At 34.6% G+C, this 19991-nt stretch overlaps 1 protein-coding gene across 2 annotated transcripts; it reads left to right on the top strand.

Moving 5' to 3' along the window:
* Positions 1–4049: 4049 nt before the first annotated feature.
* Positions 4050–19920, top strand: LOC133202188 (ADP-ribosyl-[dinitrogen reductase] glycohydrolase-like). 2 transcript variants are annotated; one of them, XM_061337964.1, is made up of 9 exons: positions 4050–4140; positions 5196–5306; positions 7432–7581; positions 9216–9359; positions 12047–12201; positions 12943–13096; positions 14096–14251; positions 17831–17961; positions 19258–19920. In XM_061337964.1, the coding sequence occupies exons 1-9, from the start codon at positions 4126–4128 to the stop codon at positions 19313–19315; spliced, it is 1074 nt and encodes a 357-aa protein (XP_061193948.1). In that variant the 5' UTR covers positions 4050–4125; the 3' UTR covers positions 19316–19920. The 2 variants fall into 2 exon arrangements, with proteins under 2 accessions (XP_061193948.1, XP_061193949.1); XM_061337965.1 differs by lacking the exon at positions 17831–17961.
* Positions 19921–19991: the final 71 nt, after the last annotated feature.

Here is a 19991-nt window from a genome sequence, read left to right as displayed (position 1 = left end):
TTGAGTGGTGGTTGACAGTCAACAACTGCCTATCAGTTTAAACTTCCTCATTCTAGTAATCTTTTCAGGTACATGTAGGAGTTATCTTTCCTGCAGTCATGCTGATGGAGCACTGATGGAGCACTGTTAGGAATGTTAAGGCTAAGGTTTTAGTATTCGTCAGACCACGATACAAAAAAAAAAAAAAAAAAAAAAAAAAAAAAAAAAAAAAATGAATCGACATAATTTCGGAAGCTTGCATATATATAGGATCTCCCATGATTTGTATAGTTGGATATGATTTTTATCCAACGAGTTGTGTGTTTTTTATCCCCGAGCCTTGGCGAGGGGATAAAAACACACAACGAGTTGGATAAAAGTCATATCCAACTACAAATCATGGGAGATTCTTTTTATCCCATGTTTAATACTTCACAACCAATGTTTTACACTGTTTTATATAGGACTCCGCTTTATTTTACTTCATCGCGCTAACGCAAAAACCATTGTGACGTCACAACTGTGGATTATGAAAAAATTATCCAATGAGTCATATCCACGGGTTAAAGGGGTAAACATGGGATAAAACAATGTAATACGATTTGGTGTCGCCCTGCGCTACTCTTCAGGTTTTTGAATATGCTAGACGTTCACTCCCTACCATCGGCTCAAACATTTACCTTTGTCATTGGTTCGTGTATACATGTACCACAGTGATAAGCACAAAAATGGTGCATTTGTTTTAATTCATTTTAATGAAATGCCCGCGCTAATGTTTTGTCCTTAAATGTAGATAATTACAAAAAAGACCTAAAACTATTATTTTTAATTTGAAATAATCCTTGGAATATCATGTTTTTATTTGATGTCAAAAATCTTTGACGCAAGTCCATTGCAGAGGTGTCTGAGAGAAAAACAAAGAACAACTTTGCAAAGGAGATTGCTTAATATTCTCATGGAATTTGACCCTAACACAATAACTCCCGAGCCATGAATTAAACAAAGCTGAATCTACACGAACAAAGTTGAATCTGCACTAGGCATGGGGATGCTTGATAATCAATGTTTCTTCTCGTTCTGCTGCTATTGAAAGAAAAAAAGGTGTTTTTTTTCTCCCACAGTAAATCCCTGTGTAACGCTTTGATCCCCTATAGTAACCCTCCTTAACATTCGGGGATTTGACAAATTCGAATCAAGGTCACATAAGATACGTTATCTTGTCCAGTTGTTTTGAGAAATTTTCTAATATTTTCTAATGCCTCCCAATACTTGCATTTTCTTGATTATCCCCACTGGAAGATGGTATGATATCTGTTAAACAGATATTATTCAAGAATGGGCGAAATTGTTCCAGCGGATTTAAAGAGGTCAAATATATACTAAAAGTTAATGTGTGTGGGTGAGAGAGAGAGATGGGGGGGGGGGGTGAACAGATGGCGATTTAGACAGAAGATAAATGTAGAAAAGTTCACCTAAACCTGAGCTATAAAGTTGTAATAAAAAATACTTATAAGACACAACTCTACAAGGTAACTGGTACAAATCATGGAACACTATTTACATCCACTGAATATTTTTCTCCTTTATTTCTTAAGAAAACCATTGCCGTTTATCATTCAATATACACAACTAAGCATATCTCTTTTTATAGATTTCTTTAGCAGTGGATGTTCCATCAAAGAAACGTTCAATGATATACATATTGATAGTAACAAAATCCTACTTGGAATGATTATTTGTACAGGTATAAATACAAACAATAAAATGTCTTTGTTTGTTTGTCAGTACGGGAATGAATATTGCAGCTATTGCAGAAAAAAATATACATAACCCGCTTATGCGACTTCTGCATTTTTTTCTGATTGATTTATGAAATCCTACAGTCAGGATGAAGTTTTATAAAAGAGATTTGAGGTTTTTTTTTTTTTTTTTTTTTTTTTTTTTTTTTTTTTTTAAAGAAAATATGTTTTTTAAACAATGAAATGCTTTGTTTGGTTGTTAGTACGGGAATGAATATTTGCAGCTATTGCAGAAAAAACAAGATGTGTTTGTGAAACATTGATGCCCCCGTATGGCAGCTTATGGCGAAGGTTAAAGTTTCTTAAATGCAAGTCAAACTCCAGTCAAAAAATCAAAAATGTTGGTACCCAAAGAAAGGTCTTGTCTCAAGGAATATACATGTACCTGTGAAATATGAAAGCCCTAGTGAAAAGTTATGGCGAAGGTTAAGGTTTTTTCAAAGTAAGTAAAACGGCAAATCAAGGTCAAATGGTGCCCAAGGGAAGTTCTTGTCACAAGTGATACACATGATCGTGAAATGTGAAAGCCCTAGACCAAACGTTCAAATGTTATGGCCAAAGTTAAAAATTTTTAAAAGTAGGTCAAACCCCAAGGTCAAGGTCAATGCCAAAATTGTTGGTATCCAAAGGAAGGTCTTCTCACAAGGAATATACATGTGAAGTATAAAAGCCCTAACACCAACTGTTCAAAAGTTATGGCTAAGGTTAAAGTTTTTCAAAAGTAGGTCAAATTTCAAGGTCAAGGTCAAAGGTTCAAAGTTGTTGGTATCTAAAGGAAGGTCTTGTCACAGGGAATGCATATGTGAAATATGAAAACCGTAACACCAACTTTTCAAAAGTCATTGCCAAGGTTAAAGTTTTTTCAACAGTAGGTCAAACTCCAAGTTCAAGGTCAAAGGGTCAAAGATGTTGGTATCCAAAGAAAGGCTTTCTCACAAGGAATATACTTGTGAAGTTTGAAAGCCCAAGCTTCAAGTGTTCAAAAGTTATGGCCAAGGTTAAAGTCTCAAAAAATTTTGCAAAGTGGGTCAAACTCCAAGGTCAAGGTCAAAAGGTCAAATGTGATGGTACCCAAAGAAAGGTCTTGACACAAGGAATACACATGTGAAATATGAAAGCCATAGCTCCAACCAATCAAAAGTTATGGGCAAGGTTAAAGTTTTTTGCGGACAAACAGACAGACGGACGGACGGGGCAAAAACTACATGCCCCCGAATCTTCGATTACAGGGGCATAAAAAATACATAACCCGCTTGTAAACGCGGCTTATGCATTTTTCTTTATCACTTAGGGTCTTAAATTAGAAGCCTGGCCTACTGACACGTCTCCTCTGAATCATCGGAGGCCGCATTTTGTACGTAGAAGTGTTTAAATAGAATATATTGGGCGCTTTCTATACATCACTTAGGGTTGTCAGCTTTCATTTAATGTACTCACACAAAATTAAACCTAACATAAAAAGCTTGGATCCAAAAGGGTTTTGACTTTTAAAATTTGTTCATTCACCAACTCTCATAAATCACTATAAACAACTTTCACAAAACTGTACTTTAATACATGATACTGTGCCAAAAAAACAAAACAAAAAAAAAACAAACAAACAAACAAACAAACAAACAAAAAGAAAAACAAATCAAAAAAACACTTAAAAACTGAGGTCCCGTGGCATGTTAAAGATCCCTCACTGCTCAATGGCCCTGAGGTCTAATTTGAAGCCTTTCACCGGTATATTGTGACGTCTCTGTATGAATGAAAAATTCTCGAATGGGACGTAAAACAACATATATTCATTCAATCAATCATAATAAATAGTGCCCCGCCCTGATGAAATCACCGACCCATGGCCATAAAATTCACAATTTTGGAACCTTGTTCATTATAATTTTGTATTTGGTTTGTTTGCCTAAACCGAGGAGCAGAGAAATATTTTTAAAGAAAAAATGTACTTTCAGTATATAATCTATGGAACCCCACCTCTTTTTACAGCGGACATCTAAAAAAATGTGTTTGTTATCAAACTAGGCAAATGACAATACCACAGTTTTGACTGCTTTCGTCAGCTGTCCACTCTCAATATCTTGATTTCGCAAATAATTATTTTATTTAATGATTTTTCATCTCATCTAATAATTATTTCGGGTCTCGGTCCATCAGTGCTTCTAGTTTTACCGTCATTCAGAAAATCCGTCGGGATCGAACGTCTACAAATTAAGAGCCATCATCTGCTCATTCATAATATGCTAATAATTTATGATTATAAATTTCAGCCAATTCAAGCAGCTGATATATTTATGTAGGCATAGCCTATGCGGATTTAACAGTGTTATATCCTGATACTACTGTGGACATGACGACTTCGAATGTGAGTGATAAAGCATTAAAATATGAGTTCTGGAGTAGATCTTCTTTATCCATATCATTATCAGATGTAATTCGATTCAACATCGGCACTTTTATTTCTATTGTCATCATGCTCGTGTTTTCCTCGGGGATGTAACCGTACCAATCTTCTCATTGATTAAAATTTGAGACTTTGTTTTTTTTTTTTACCAGAATAAAGTTTAAGGATTTATATATAAATAATGAACATGATGAAAAGGAAAATAAAATTATTTGATAACTCTTAATCATATTAATCATGTTATGCCCTGTTCACACGGAGAGTTTAATTCGTAGTAAATTAATGCAAAGTAAAATGATGCGAATTAAACTAATGCGAATTAAATTGCGTTCACACGACAGCTAATGCGAAGTAAACTAATGCGAATTAAATTTTATTTCTACAACAAGGCTATTCAGTGAGGCTATTATGACGTCATTTACAAATCACGTCATATTGTGCAGAGCAGATACACATTTGACAAAATGTCATAGCGTCTGTGCACATTTTAGTGATTAACATAATTTTCCTTTGTTTTCCACTCAAAAATAGCACAAGTACCTATATTTGACCATCGACATGTTGTCTCTGACTAAATTCAGCCCTTATGCATGTGTCAAAATTTAATTCAAATTAGCTTAACTTAGCGTTCACATGGAGCTACTGCGAAGTAATTTAATGCGCAGTAAACTAATTCGAATTAAACTAATTCACATTAAATTCTCCGTGTAAACATGGTAAATGTGGATCAAATTTAATTCACAGTAACTTACGTTTAGTTCGAATTAAACTCTCCATGTGAACAGGGCATTAATTGATACTTACCAGCTATGGGTTAATTAATATTGATCATTGACCATGTTGACGGTGTCCTAACAGTGTTATATATGTCTACCATGTGTGATTGATACTATTATTATATGTTTACAGAATTTCTAGGCCCTGTGTTATGATGTCATACATGTATCAGGACAGTGTTACATGTCTACAATGTGTAAGTGATGCTATGTGTTACAATGTATATTTACAAATTACAGATTCTCGGCCCTGAGTTACAGAGTCGTATCAGAGCTGTTTTATATGGACAGTGTGTCGGGGATGCTCTAGGACTTCTGACCGAGTTCTTGACCAAACAAGAAGCTAAAGAAGTAAGTTGTATGTTATATGTTATATAGACATTGTGTTGGGGATGCCTTAGGACTTCTGACAGAGTTCTTGATCAAGCAAGAGGCAAAAGAGGTAAGCCACATGTTATATGTTATATGAACAATGTGTGGGGTATATGCTTTAGGACCTCCTGATGGAGTTCTTGACCAAACCATGTTATGTTTTATTGGCCTTTATATAATTGTTGTCAAAGACAAATTAAGGCCACCATAATTTTACTTGTTTGGACATAAGGGGACCTGAAATTTTTATCAAGAAAGATATTTAAATTGCATGTAGTAGTGACGGGACATCAGTTAATTTTCGTAATTGATCATCGATTGGAATCGGTTACTGCTTCCAATGCGATTTAACGGATTATAATTGGATGTCATAGTATTGTATTTAAAAAGCAGACTATTGGAAGTATTTCATATAATTTCTTAAATATAAATATAAGATACAGGTAACTCTTGATGGCTCGAACTTCGATCTCTCGAAGTTCTTGATCGCTCGAAGTGAGTCTCCGGTCCCATATTTTTCCCCTATATAACAAAGCAAATTTACTCTTGATTTCTCGAACTCTTGATCTCTTGAAACCCTTGATACCTCGAAGTCAAAAAGCAGTCCGGCTATGCATATTCTATTATAATTTACCCTCGATACCTCGAAGTGGCTATGTGTATGGAAGATTATATAATTAGCACCTTTACCTGGACATTTAAATGGCCCCAGGCAGAAGACGCTGGTCTCGAGGAACGGGATGTTTATTCAGGTGACACTTATGCTGCAAGGTGATAATTGATTTATAATTAATCATATTTTGCCTATATGCTATTAAAATAATTATCATCGACTGTCTTACGATAATTTAAAGACCCAGTGTCTGTGAAAAGTAGTAATTGATTAAAAGATGAAACTTAAACGAAATATGAAAAAGCAGAAACAGCCTCAATGTCAGTATGACGACTATTATTGGACAAATACTTACAAAACTGCGTTCAGTGATCATGTTGGAAATAGTCAATGCTATGTACGACGCTGTAAAATGTCGTTTCATGTAACGAATGTGTAGTATGATGTCCGTATTACAAAGAATAAATAAATAATTATCATGAAATGACGATATACATTTTTTTGCTTTACTCAGTTTAATGAAATATTCATCTAAATTACGAAAAAATTTGTTGTTTTATTAAAATAAAAACACGTGTAAAATGTTAGCACTGCATGAAAATCATTACATCCAGTAGGACTAATTCTAAAACCTGTCAACAACCCGGAAAATTCCGGACTCTTGAAAACTCGAACTCTTGATCTCTCGAAGTTTTTCCTCCGTCCCGCGGACTTTGAGGTATCGAGAGTTACCTGTATATATATATATATATATATATATATATATATATATATATATATATATATATATACATATATATATATATATATATATATATATATATATATATATATATATATATATATATATATATATAATATATTGTTTTCTTTGTTGTTTTGATGCTTTTACGCTTTCTATGTATGCACCTTTTGGTTCTTAATCACCTCTGCTTTGTGCTAGTTGGCTTTGTAACACATAAGTATGGTGAATGGTGTGTTGCATGTCCATTATGACCCATTAACCAGGCACTGTTAGCATTAAAATAACCTATATCAGGTGCAGACACCATTTATTTCATTACGAAGAAATAAATTTTAAAACCGGTGGGAATGGATGATTCAGGAATGCATTTTATAAGAAGTACATTTCTGATGATCAATTATGAAAAATAATAATCAATCATCAAAATTGGTAGCATTTTTTCGCTGACAATTCTGTTGATATGTTCTCTGATTATTAGTACAACACTAACATGAAGGCTTGCTTTGAAGGAAATTAACTAACTGATTGATTTTTGATTTAAAAAAGCAAAAAAAAAAAAAGGTGTTTTCTAGCATACTTTTTATCATAAAGGTACATGTATGAATACTCAGGTTTGTAAATTAAGAATTATGCATAAATACATGTAACTATGATTAACCTAAATGTAATAGATCTATCATTCCACTAAAATCTATTAAAAATGAAAGGGCTGGAAACTGTAATTTATATTTTTGTTCTGGTTCCAGTATTTTGGGAAAGTGAAGGACAATCTGGAGTATAAACACAAGGGGCTGGTGGACAACCCTCACCAGAGCCGCTGGAAGGAGGGGGACTGGTCAGATGACTCAGACCAGATGATTATAATTCTGATGTCACTCACCGACAACAATGGAATGGTACATAGCCAATTATTTCAAAAAAAGATAAATAGTAAGAAAGCAAGCTTGTGCATTTGTACAGCCAACTCCTGCCATTAATTAACTATCCTAGTACTATGACTGGCCAAAATGCATATTTTTAGGCAATGAATACGTTTGCAGCATTTGATGTAGAACAAACTAGCTAGCCCATATTTTCTCTCTCTGACACAGTCAGCAGGTTGCAATGGTTGTCTACATGCTGAACACCCCTGCTGCATCATTTTTGCAAAATAATCCATTTCTATAATTCTTCTGCCTTGTAAAATGTCAGTACAGTCTGTGATATCTTTATTGATTTCTGTAGAACCACATGTAGATTCGTCCTCAAATATACCTGTATAATAATTATATTTTGCGTAAGATATACATTCCCCGATACACTGTTAATGCAGATTTATTATCATGTATGCTATACAATGTAAAAAGAGCAGTAAAACATTTGTTTTTTTTCTCCATATCTCTTCGCGGAATACCTTTATCGGAAGTTGATAAATATAAAATCATGAAATACACATAATATACAACAAATACCTGTAATTCATTGCTTGCATCGACTTCACTCATCAGAATTTCATTATTGTTGCAATCAGTAGATTCAGTGACACTTCTTTTCTTCTTGAATCAACCGTTCTTGAACCTTCTGATTGTTTTTCCCTCCATATTGTTGTTTTCAATAACAACCAATAGTTTTTCTACCTTCTTTCACTAAAGATTTCCATTTACATACTGAATTGCTTTAACCGGAAAAAAACCTGGAAAATCAGATAAAAACGATGAAAAATGTTGGAGAGTTATCTCGCTTCTCAGAGGGATATTACACCTTAAATGTCACTCGTTGAGTATATTTTTCCAAAAAGGTACATGTGTTAATGTCAAGGTCAGGGTATTGACTTAAGTCAAGTTTTACAGGTCAAGGTCACTTGGGCAATGAGAGAGACTCATATTGTGAAATCCTTCACCAGACGTAACTTTGGAACAGTGATAGAATTGAAATCAAAGTTGGGGATGATGTTGCTAATGAACTTGGGTGAATCTTTATTGATTTGATTCAATGACTAATTTCTAAAATGACAAAGCTCATATTGTGATTGATGGATTTGTAATTTAGTGAAGGAATGGGGCATCCAATTTTGTCAAAAGAAATCAACAACTCACTGTTGTTTATTTCTTTCCACAACTTAACCCTTAACATATATATATTACTGTTAGGGATTTGAAACTAAAATTTCTCATTTGGTAAGGTAAATATAAAGATCAAGGCATATATAATTCAAGTCAGGATACCTAGAATTTAAAAAAAAAAAAAAAAAAAAACCTTGTCATTATATGAAGTTTAAAATTTCTCTTTATCACGTTCATTAACATTAAAAATATTGTATCCCATTATTATTTAATTACAGTAACTGTTATTATTATCATTTATCATGCAATTTTTTTATTTATCCCACATCTAATGAATTTAGGTGTGTGTGTTTACTCTGCTAAAGTATTGCTCCAATGAACTTTTAGTTTGATTGCTGTTCATTATCATTATTATCTTCATATAACATCATGAAGAGAAATGTTTAAAACCTCTTGCCCCTGTGTTTGTTCAACAAGTTTGTGTTTAGGTGAATCATAAAGACATTGCTCGCCGTTTTCTGGAGTGGATGAAGAAGGGATTTCCCGAGTTGGGGGATTTTGTTGGAATGGGAATTGGAAAAACAACAGACCTTGTTCTACACCACAAAAGTTACCTAGATGACCCATACACGGTTTGTATATATATATATATATCAACTTGTACTTCATAAATATCAAAACTTTGGTCATTGCACATTTGTATATCAACTTGTACTTCATAAATATCAAAACTTTGGTCATTGCACATTTGTATATCAACTTGTACTTCAACAGATATCAAAATTTTGGTCATTGTACATTTGTATATCAACTTGTACTTCATAGATATCAAAACTTGGGTCATTGTACATTTGTATATCAACTTGTACTTCAATAGATATCAAAAGTTGGGTCATTGTTCATTTGTATATATCAACTTGTACTTCATAGATATCAAAACTTGGGTCATTGTACATTTGTATATCAACTTGTACATCATAGATATCAAAGGTTTGTTCAATTTATATCAACTAAAACCTTAAAGCGGGTATTTTTAGCAGGGTGCTAACTTTGGCTAATTTTAGTGGTCTTGTAGGAAGCCGCCAAAATTTTAATTGCCAAATTTGCGCTCTTCTTTATCACTACTGAATACAAGGAAAATCACTTCAATAAATTTGATTAGTCTATTGTATAAGCAATAAAACTTTCATCTGGTACATGCTTTACGAGGGGTGATCAAAAAGTTCGCGAACTATCTCTATATTTACAAAACCACAATTCAGATCGGAATGAAATTTGGCACACATATAGTCATACACATGTTCTATAAACAACAGATGTTAAATAATGTTTTGCTCCGTGTTTGTGACGTCACAATGTGAAAATGACGTCAATATGTAGGTCACTTATTACAAAAAATGGTTGACTCAGTCGTACTTGAGAAACGAACGACTGTAAAGTTTAACGTATATCTTGGAAATTCTTTTGCAGTAGAAGATGATAATTTGTACAAGGTTTATGAAGACAAAAGACTTACCAGACGTTCAATCATTAATTAGATTGATTGATTTATTGAATACAGGGAGATGGTTAAAAATGACATTTGTTGTGTTGCCCAGCGAAAGCAAGCCAGAGGAAAGATGTGTCCTTTGCTGAGCAATTTGTTATATAACACCGTCAAGTTACAATTAGAAAAATGGCTGAATATCTTAACAATAATATAATCATTAAATCCCTAAAATATCGTTTACTTTAGACTTTAAATATATGAGATATGATAAAAAGAATGTGCCCATACTTTATCCACGTTGGATAAACGACGCTCCCGAGACAGGGAACTCGGGTTGTGATGGGTCACCATGGTAATTGTGGGAAGATATATCCTTATCCGCCCATCCTATTGCCGAGATTTGGCCATTTCTGACAGATGGACTGTTCTTGTTATAAAAAATAACTTGCATGGTAAGAAATATAAGACTCGGAGATATCTTTTAGCTTCTTTGAACAGACTGCTACGGAGCATGTCACATGACTGCCTTAATCACGTGATTCGCGCATGTGCAGAACAATGGCAGATGTGCATTAAAATCGGAGAGGATAACTTTAAAAAATAATAAACACTGAAACCTCATTTTATGTCTGTGAAGGAAGTTATTCAATTAGTTCGTGAACTTTTTGATCACCCCTTGTATTTACTCAAACTTTCGTGTAAATCGGTATTCAAACGTACATTAAACATACTGAAACTTATCTAAAAACTGAATTTTGCAATGACACAGAACTCTGTGTCTGCTAAAAAAAGTTCCACCAAAATTATTGGCAAACCTTTGAGCAAGCAAAACAACAAATTTTACACCCACTAAAGAAACCTGCTATACGGTACTTCATACATGTAAATATCAAAATTTTGTTCATTGTATACCATTGCTCATATTTCATAGTTATCAACGCTTTGTTTCATTGAAGATCAACTCAAACATCATAGATACACATGTATATCAAAGTTCCATTCATTTCATGCAAAGTAAATAAGACAATAATTGGTGAGAATTGTGTAATTGTAAATAACATAACTAAGTGACAGTAGTGGTCTATTGCTATCTGTTCCTCTCATTTGCTGTCTTGTGCTTTGTCCATCCACAACGTCCAATGGCTTTAACTTTTGATCATTTTTTCAGCTTCTTCTTTGATGTGGCAGAATCAACTTCAGTCAGTTGAAATCAACTATGGATAAAGGAAAACAAAATTGAGAATTTTTTTGGCCCCAGTTTCCACCAGGGGCTTGAGATCTTTGTCCAAAATTATCACCATTTGAACAATTTCAAATGAAAAAATCTTTTGTACTCCTGGACTTTTAGCAGGCTAAAACTTTGCAGGATAACAGTTTAAGCTAGCCCTCAACCAAAATTGCAAAATACATATCCTGTGGATCCAGAATTTAGACATTCAAATGGGACTGAATTGGCAATACATCTACACATCAATTAAAAATTTTATTAAATTCACAAAAATCATCTTCCTTACATGTGGACATTAAACAGATTTTAAAAATGTGTCCCTTTCTGATCACATGATTAAAACATGATCACATGATTAGGACATGATCACATGATTAGCATTAGGACAAAATGGTTAAATTACATGATCAAGACATGATTACGACATGATCACATAATTAAGACATGATAACATGACTAGGACTTGATTAGTGCTTGATCACATGATTAGGACATGATTAGTACTTGATCACATGATTAGTACTTGATCACATGATTAGGACATGAACACATGATTAGGACATGGTCATATGATTTGCTCTGTATTTATCCTTCTGTTGTAGGCAGCTGAGAGTGTCTGGAGGGAGAGCCAGTGTAAGGTAGCCCCTAATGGAGCTGTGATGAGGACCAGTATCCTGGGAGTCCACAAATTTCACGACCTGGAACAGGTTGCCAGAAATGCCGCAGATGTGGCCAGAATCACTCACTATGATCCAAGGTTGGTTTGAAGTTAAGCTGAGTTGTGCCAGAGGCTTAGAAATGTAAAGCATCCATATCCTATTACATCAGAAATGATTTTAATTTATTAGAGCCAAACACTCTTTATAAAGTAATTGGTCAATTGCTTGCATGTCACAAATAAATAAGAGCATTTGGCTGGAATTACTAGTACAAAATGTCATTTTAAAAAGTTTTCATGGTAAAGGCAAGTAGCTAGGTTACTTAATATATTAATCAATATCTGTTACACGTGGAAAGAGAGAAATTATTTTGTGTACCATATCATAGTTGTTTTGCATCTGTGGGACCTTTTCACTGGATTTTTTTACAAAGAGATTACAGAAGCATAGTAAATGGTGCACACTCTGTATGCTCTACTGTATTGCAAAATATGCAGCACGTTTAACTCTTTAACAGTTCCAGGTGATGCTAGTATTAGCATGTCATTACCTAATGAGAGGTCACACTGTACAAAAATGGAAATAATCGAAGGAAAAAAATGCTACTACAGTCAAATCTTGTTTATCTCCAACTTGTGTGGGCCAAGAAAAAAACTGAAATATCCAAGGATTTGAGATACTGAGATAAAAAAAATGGTTGGGACTTTTGAGTTACTTTGACATATCTGCAGTTTTCCAGATATATTGATCTTTGATATACTCAAGTTAAACTGTATAATTATTTTTAAAACTCATTACAGGATCAATAAACACAAAGCAATCTATATCATTCTTTATAGATGCCAGGCCTCTGCCGTTGCTGTGTCGGTTGCTATAGCAATAATGTTACAGAAGAAAGAGAAGCACTTGGACAGAAGAGGACACTATGATGTCGGCTCCATCATTAAGGATAGCTACAACATGGCCGTCAGATACATTGATGATAAGGAGCAGGTATGCTTATGACCTTGACCTCTTTTTTTTTGCTCTACTGATCAGAGACCAGGAGAACTAGTACATTAGTAAGGTTTTTGTTGTCTGTCCATCTTTCTGTCTGAAACTACATAAACAATTTTTCAAAAGCTACTCTTCCTGCATTTCATTCATATTTCAAGAATACTTGGTACACAGATAGATTTTACAGTATGATAAATAATTCTGTTTATAGTTGGCTTGATTTCAATGATCAATGTTGCCATGGTTACAGAAAATATAAATTTTTGTAATTTTTTTTTCATGTGCTACTTCTAGTACTGTTTTGGTCTGATCTAAATATAGTAGATAAAATCAGGAATTTTAATTCTTTTTATTGGTGTTGCCATAGTTTCAAGTCCATATGCTTCTTCTCTCTTTGTTGTTTGGTACAAATGTCTCATCAGAGATGTTCTGCCTTAATTCTTATGTAGGTCATAAAATAATGTTATCTCAAAGAGGTACCTTAAACATTATAAGATAATCAGTGAAAGAGAGAAAAGTAAACAAAAAATTTTGATGTTCGGTGCTAGTGGGGCTTCTATATTTCATATGTATTACTTTTAACAAGACTTTCCCTTGGGTATTATCATTTTTAACCTTTTGACATTGACTTCAGACTTTAACATACTTTTGAAAAAATTATCCTTGGCTATAATAACTGTTGAACTGTTAAATAATTTAAATACGTATGTATTCTTTGTGAAAGATTTTTCCTTAACAATTATGACTTATGACTTTGAACTTGAGTTTGATCTACTTTTGAAAATTTTTGACATTTGGCTATAAATTTTGAATGGCTGGTGTAAGGAATTTTATATTTCACATGTATTTAACTTATGACATTTTTTTTTTGGTTACCTACCTTTTTTTTTACCTTTTGGTCTTGCTTTGGAGTTTAACTTGCATTTGAGACACCCTACCTATCTTACAGATAGGGGCATCAGTGTTTGTCAAATGTATTTTGTTTTTTCTTGATAGAAACAAGAGTTACTGACCTTTATGAAGTGTTCAGATATAAAACAACTAAAATTATCTGGACCAGAGATTGGTTACACGTTCAAGACTCTGGGCTCTGGTTTCTGGGCACTCAAGCAGAATGATTTCCGCAAAGCCATCACTAAGATTGTCATGCAGGTAAGTGAAATCCAAGCGATTTTACCTAGAGATTGGTCAATTTGCCTTGGAAAAAAAGGAATTATATTGAAAATTACACAACTCCTGAGGAATCAAAGCATACAGAGTTTGTGTATTCTTAAAAAAAATTCTTTACAAATATTAGTATGAGGACAAAGTAAGCTTCTTGGATATTGTAACACCCTGGGTTTCCTGGCTTAGAGAATTATCAAACCTATAAAATTATTTTATATTAAGGATGGTTGATACAAACAAAAATATGGATGCCAGGATTGGTATATATTTTTGGACCTATTTTGATTGTAAATGATCCCATTATTGTAAAATTTTGAATAAAAAATAAAAATCTATGCAGATTACTGTACGTGTACTTAAAAAAGTGGGCTTCATATTTTAGCGGCTTTGGCGTAGACATGATGTGCTAATTCATGATTACCACTAACAAATCATTTACAAATCCAATATACGGCACGGACGTGTAGCGCTAATTCATGACTACGCCAACAACTGCATATCCATTGATTGCGCTAAATTTTGAATACATCAAATTATATACACGTACAGTAACTTATTCATTTTACTTACATAAACATGACAAGTTGTTATTTTTAAGTTTTGATAAAAGTTTGTATCATCTGTCCTTAGACTAGAAATGAAGCATATTGATGTTTATAAGTAAGTCATTTCAAATTGTGAATTTCTTCACATAGGCCTAGGGATAAGGCTAATCTTAGCATATATTGAAAATACATAACTTCTTGAAAAATATCCCTATCTAGCTCACAAACTGACAGTAAGAATAATCATGCAAAACAGTAAGAGCCATTGGCCAAAGTTTTGAAATAGCTGTCTCCTTGAACCTAGCTTTTTTTTTTTGGGGGGGGGGGGGGGGGGGGGCTACATGGACCTTATTTTAATAATGATCTATTTTACCTAACTAGTCATTTACAAGTTTCTTCATTTTATCAACAACGGACAAACAATTTGCCCAGTGATAGAGAAAAATGAGTTATCTTTTGGCAAAAACAAAACATGTTATATACATTAAAAAGTGATATTCCACCTCTGTTACCTGGAGAAGGACACTAAATCTGAGGATTTGTGTGTCCTCTGTTTTAGGGAGGAGGTGTTTAGTCTGTCCTCTGTTTTAGGGTGGAGGTGTTTAGTCTGTCCTCTGTTTTAGGGAGGAGGTGTTTAGTGAGACCTCCGTTTTAGGGAGATGTTTAGTCTGTCCTCTGTTTCAGGGAGGTGGTGTTTAGTCTGTCCTCTGTTTTAGGGAGGAGATGTTTAGTCTGTCCTCTGTTTTAGGGAGGAGGTGTTTTGTCTGTCCTCTGTTTTAAGGGAGGAGGTGTTTAGTCTGTCCTCTGTTTTAGGGTGGAGATGTTTAGTCTGTCCTCTGTTTTAGGGTGGAGGTGTTTAGTCTGTTCTCTGTTTTAGGGAGGAGATGTTTAGTCTGTCCTCTGTTTTAGGTTGGAGGTGTTTAGTCTGTCCTCTGTTTTTGGGAGGAGGTGTTTAGTCAGTCCTCTGTTTAAGGGAGATGTTTAGTCTGTCCTCTGTTTTAAGGAGTGGATGTTTAGTGAGTCCTCTGTTTTAAGGGAGGAGGTGTTTAGTCTGTCCTCTATTTTAGGGAGGAGGTGTTTAGTCCGTTCTCTGGTTTAGGGAGAAGGTATTTAGTTTGTCCTCTTTTTAGGGAGGAGGTGTTTAGTCTGTCCTCTGTTTTAGGGAAGAGATGTCAAGTCTGTCCTCTGTTTTAGGGAGATGTTAAGTCTGTTCTCAGGTTTAGGGAGATGTTTAGTGTGTCCTCTGTTTGAGGGAGGAGATGTTTAGTGTGTCCTCTGTTTTAGGGAAGAGATGTTTAGTGTGCCCTCTGTTTTAGAATGATGTTATAATAAGTGTGTTCTCTGTTTTAGGGAGATGTTAAGTGTGTCCTCTGTGTTAGGGAGAGGATTTTTAGTCTGTCCTCTTTCTGAGGGAGGAGATGTTTAGTCTGTCCTCTGTTTTAGGGAGGGGATGTTTAGTTTGTCCTCTGTTTTAGGGAGATGTTTGGTTTGTCCTCTGTTTTAGGGAGATGTTTATTGTGTCCTCTGGTTTAGGGAGGAGATGTAAAGTCTGTCCTCTGTTTTAGGTAGGAGATGTTTAGTGTGTCCTCTGTTTTAGGGAGATGTTAAGTCTGTCCTCTGTTTTAGGAGGAGGTGTTTAGTCTGTCCTCTGTTACAGGGAGGTGGTGTTTAGACAGTCCTCTGTTTTAGGGAGGAGATGTTTAGTCTGTCCTCTGTTTTAGGGAGGTGGTGTTTAGTCTTTCCTCTGTTTTAAGGGAGGAGGTGTTTAGTCTGTCCTCTGTTTTAGGGTGGAGATGTTTAGTCTGTCCTCTGTTTTAGGGTGGAGGTGTTTAGTCTGTTCTCTGTTTTAGGGTGGAGATGTTTAGTCTGTCCCCTGTTTTAGGGAGGAGATGTTTAGTCTGTCCTCTGTTTTAGGGAGGAGATGTTTAGTCTGTCGTCTGTTTTAGGGTGGAGGTGTTTAGTCAGTCCTCTGTTTTAGGGAAGAGATGTTTAGTCTGTCCTCTGTTTAAGGGAGGAGGTGTTTAGTCAGTCCTCTGTTTTAAGGGAGGATGTGTTTAGTCTGTCCTCTGTTTTAGGGAAGAGGTGTTTAGTCTGTCCTCTGTTTTAGGGAGGAGATGTTAAGTCTGTACTCTGTATTAGGGAGGAGGTGTTTAGTCTGTCATCTGTTTTAGGGAGGAGGTGTTCAGTCGGTTATCTGTTTTAGTGAGGAGATGTTTAGTCTTTCCCTTGTTTTAAGGAGAAGATTTTTAGTCTGTCCTCTACTGTAGATTCCTAAATATATGCATGGAATAAATTATCGCGTAATTACGCGAGAAGCACCACTCGTGAAATAAAATTACTCGCTTTTATTTTTATGGGGCTTTAATGTATGTAAAATCTGTAGATAAATCACCCATTTGCAAATAATTATTATCGCAATTTGACGCCCTTGGGCCATTTCGCGAAAATAAGTACTCACATAAAATAAGGAATCTACAGTATTTGAGGGAGGAGTTGTTTAGTCTATCCTCTGTTTTCGGGAGAAGATTTTTAGTCTGTCCTCTATTTGAGGGAGGAGATATTTAGTCTGTCCTCTGTTTTAGGGAGGGGATGTTTAGTTTGTCCTCTGTTTTAGGGAAATGTTTAGTGTGTCCTCTGGTTTAGGGAGGAGATGTTTAGTTTGTCCTCTGTTTTAGGGAGGAGAAACTAAACAGTGTGTCCGCTGGTTTAGGGATGAGATGTTTTGTCTGTCCTCTGTTTTAGGGAGGTGTTTAGTCTGTCCTCTGTTTTATGGATGAATGTTTAGTCTGTCTTCTGTTTTATGGATGAATGTTTAGTCTGTCCTCTGTTTTAGGGAGATGTTTATTCTGTCCTCTCTTTTATGGAGGTGTTTAGCCTGTCCTCTGTTTACGGGAGAAGATTTTTAGTCTGTCCTCTGTTTAAGGGAGGAGCTGTTTAGTCTGTCCTCTGTTTTAGGGAAGAGTTGTGTAGTCTGTTCTCTGTTTTAGGGAGCAGGTGTTGAGTCTGTCCTCTGTTTTAGGGAGGAGATGCAGATACAAATGCCTCTGTAGCTGGAGCTCTGCTTGGGTGTAAGCTTGGATTAGAGGCCATTCCTCAGTCATGGAAGGAAAATCTTGTACATAAAGAGTGGCTAGACCAAAAAATTGACAGGTATAGATTTATCATGCCAGCCAACTCCAAACGAAAAAGGGGTGTAGGTGGTGGTGGGGGGAGGGAGGGGGATCTATACTATCACCAGTTCTGAGTCTCTATTTGTAAACATTTTTTGTCATGGGATTACAATTTTCTTTTAAATTATTCGATAAGGGTCTTTTGTTTAAATTTATAAATAACATAAATTACATCATAAGAACTTGAGGGCCTGGGATTTTTATATTATTTAGTCAAAGTAGAAAGAAAAAGATATGGCTTTATAGGTTTCATTAAACATAACTTACTATGTTCATAAAAGAAGTAAGAAGAGTTCAATTCTTGTCTAGATTTAAAATTGAAATGTAAAAGATAACAAACGGTGAACAATCTCATACACCCAGCAAAAAAATGAATCATGAATAGGGCACAAACATGGATCCCTTGAAATAACAGAGGTGGGATCAGGTGACTAGGAGGAGTAAGCATCTCCTGTCAACTGGTCACACCTGCTGTTAGCCCTTATGTATTGATCAAGCATAGTCAATAGTCAACTTAGCATTAAAAAATAGCCTAACAACTGGTTTGGAACCTGTGACTCAAAATATAAAACCAAGTAGCTTTAGAGTTATACTTGATACAAAGATATTTATTGAATAGCGGTGTTAGGCTGATTTTAAATCTGGCTTTGAAAGAGAAACCTATATAGAGCCTATACTTAAGGTGTTGCTTGACATGAGGGTAAGTCCAAGAGGATATTGGATACAAGTATGGTCAAGGTCATAAGTTTAAGAAGTGTAATTGCCTTAGTCATAGCTTTAAAGTGGAGAAACATAAGATTATATAAATACATAATATATAGACATATATAGATTAAATACCAAGCCCAAAGGCTTTGTGAGACCATAGGATGCACAATCAACATGCACCATCTGACATTTGGAAAAGATTAAGTTGCTGGGTTTGGAGAATACTCTTGCTGTCCATGGGTAATTTTGAAATGGAATAACTCTTGAGAAGTATATTTAGCCTGAGGGTTGAGTATGATCTTAAAATATGTCATGATCTGAACAAAATTTGAAAAGCAATATTTTGTACCTGGATATATAAAATATACATTATCTTGGTGTAAAGAGATTTTGAATTATTGACAGTAAGAGAGGTGTGTAAAGTCATACTTAGGTCAGAGATGTCTATGTTTATTAGATATATAAGTTAAAATTGTGTTCAAAATTAATTGAAGCAGAAAAGTGTAAGTGTTTTCATATATTTTACATATATTAAAACATAATCAATATAATTTCACAATTATTACAGGTACTTTTCCATGATCAATGAGGGCAATATTGAGACTGAGGAAAAATCAAGTTCTTAAATATAAAGTTCTTAAATAAATAGAATATTGGATTCAGTGTGATATTGGACATCAGTGTGATATTGGACATCAGTGTGATATTGGACATCAGTGCATTGGACATCAGTGCAGTACTGGTCATCAGTGCAATATTGGACATCAGTGCAATATTGAACATTAGTGCAATATAGGACACCAGTGCAATATTGGATATCTCGGTATTTGTTTTGGAGATTGAGACAGGAATGCTCAGCAAGATAAAGGTGATCATGTTCATCATTGGACTCTTTTTTTTTTCTTGAGCATGTGTTCAATTTACTGTAGATCACAAATTTTCAGCCACAGCTTATTTTCATGAAATATATTTTTTATTTTGTTATTTATAAGTGAGACTGAGTAAGACATAATTTTCACAGTTTTTGTTATTGTTGCATATAATCTTTGATAAAGATAAATGCAAGAATATTTTTTACGAGCAGAGGATTTCATGTAATCATGTGAAAATAAAGTTCTTGCAACTATAGTGTGATTTACAGTACAAATGCATTAAGAGGGCTGGGTGGTCATGGCCATCTTTAGACTATGTTGATCTCCTTTAGAAGAAGAGCTCCATATAAAGATATACAAAAATGAAATTTTAAAACTAAAATGTGTGATTTTTTTCTTTGCCAAATGATAGTTGACAGCTTAAGATATC

Source organism: Saccostrea echinata, unplaced genomic scaffold (assembly GCF_033153115.1).
Source record: "Saccostrea echinata isolate AGI-Se365-2 ecotype Australia unplaced genomic scaffold, CSIRO_AGI_Sech_v1 ptg000046l, whole genome shotgun sequence".
Taxonomy (NCBI): domain Eukaryota; kingdom Metazoa; phylum Mollusca; class Bivalvia; order Ostreida; family Ostreidae; genus Saccostrea; species Saccostrea echinata.
The sequence above is the reverse complement of the archived record's forward strand: the minus strand, read 5'-3'. Positions and strand labels throughout refer to the sequence as shown.

Coding starts and splice junctions, on each gene's coding strand:
- LOC133202188 (XM_061337964.1), top strand. Junction 7,582..9,215: donor TCACCGACAACAATGGAATG/GTACATAGCCAA, acceptor GTTTGTGTTTAG/GTGAATCATAAAGACATTGC. Junction 9,360..12,046: donor ACCTAGATGACCCATACACG/GTTTGTATATAT, acceptor CTTCTGTTGTAG/GCAGCTGAGAGTGTCTGGAG.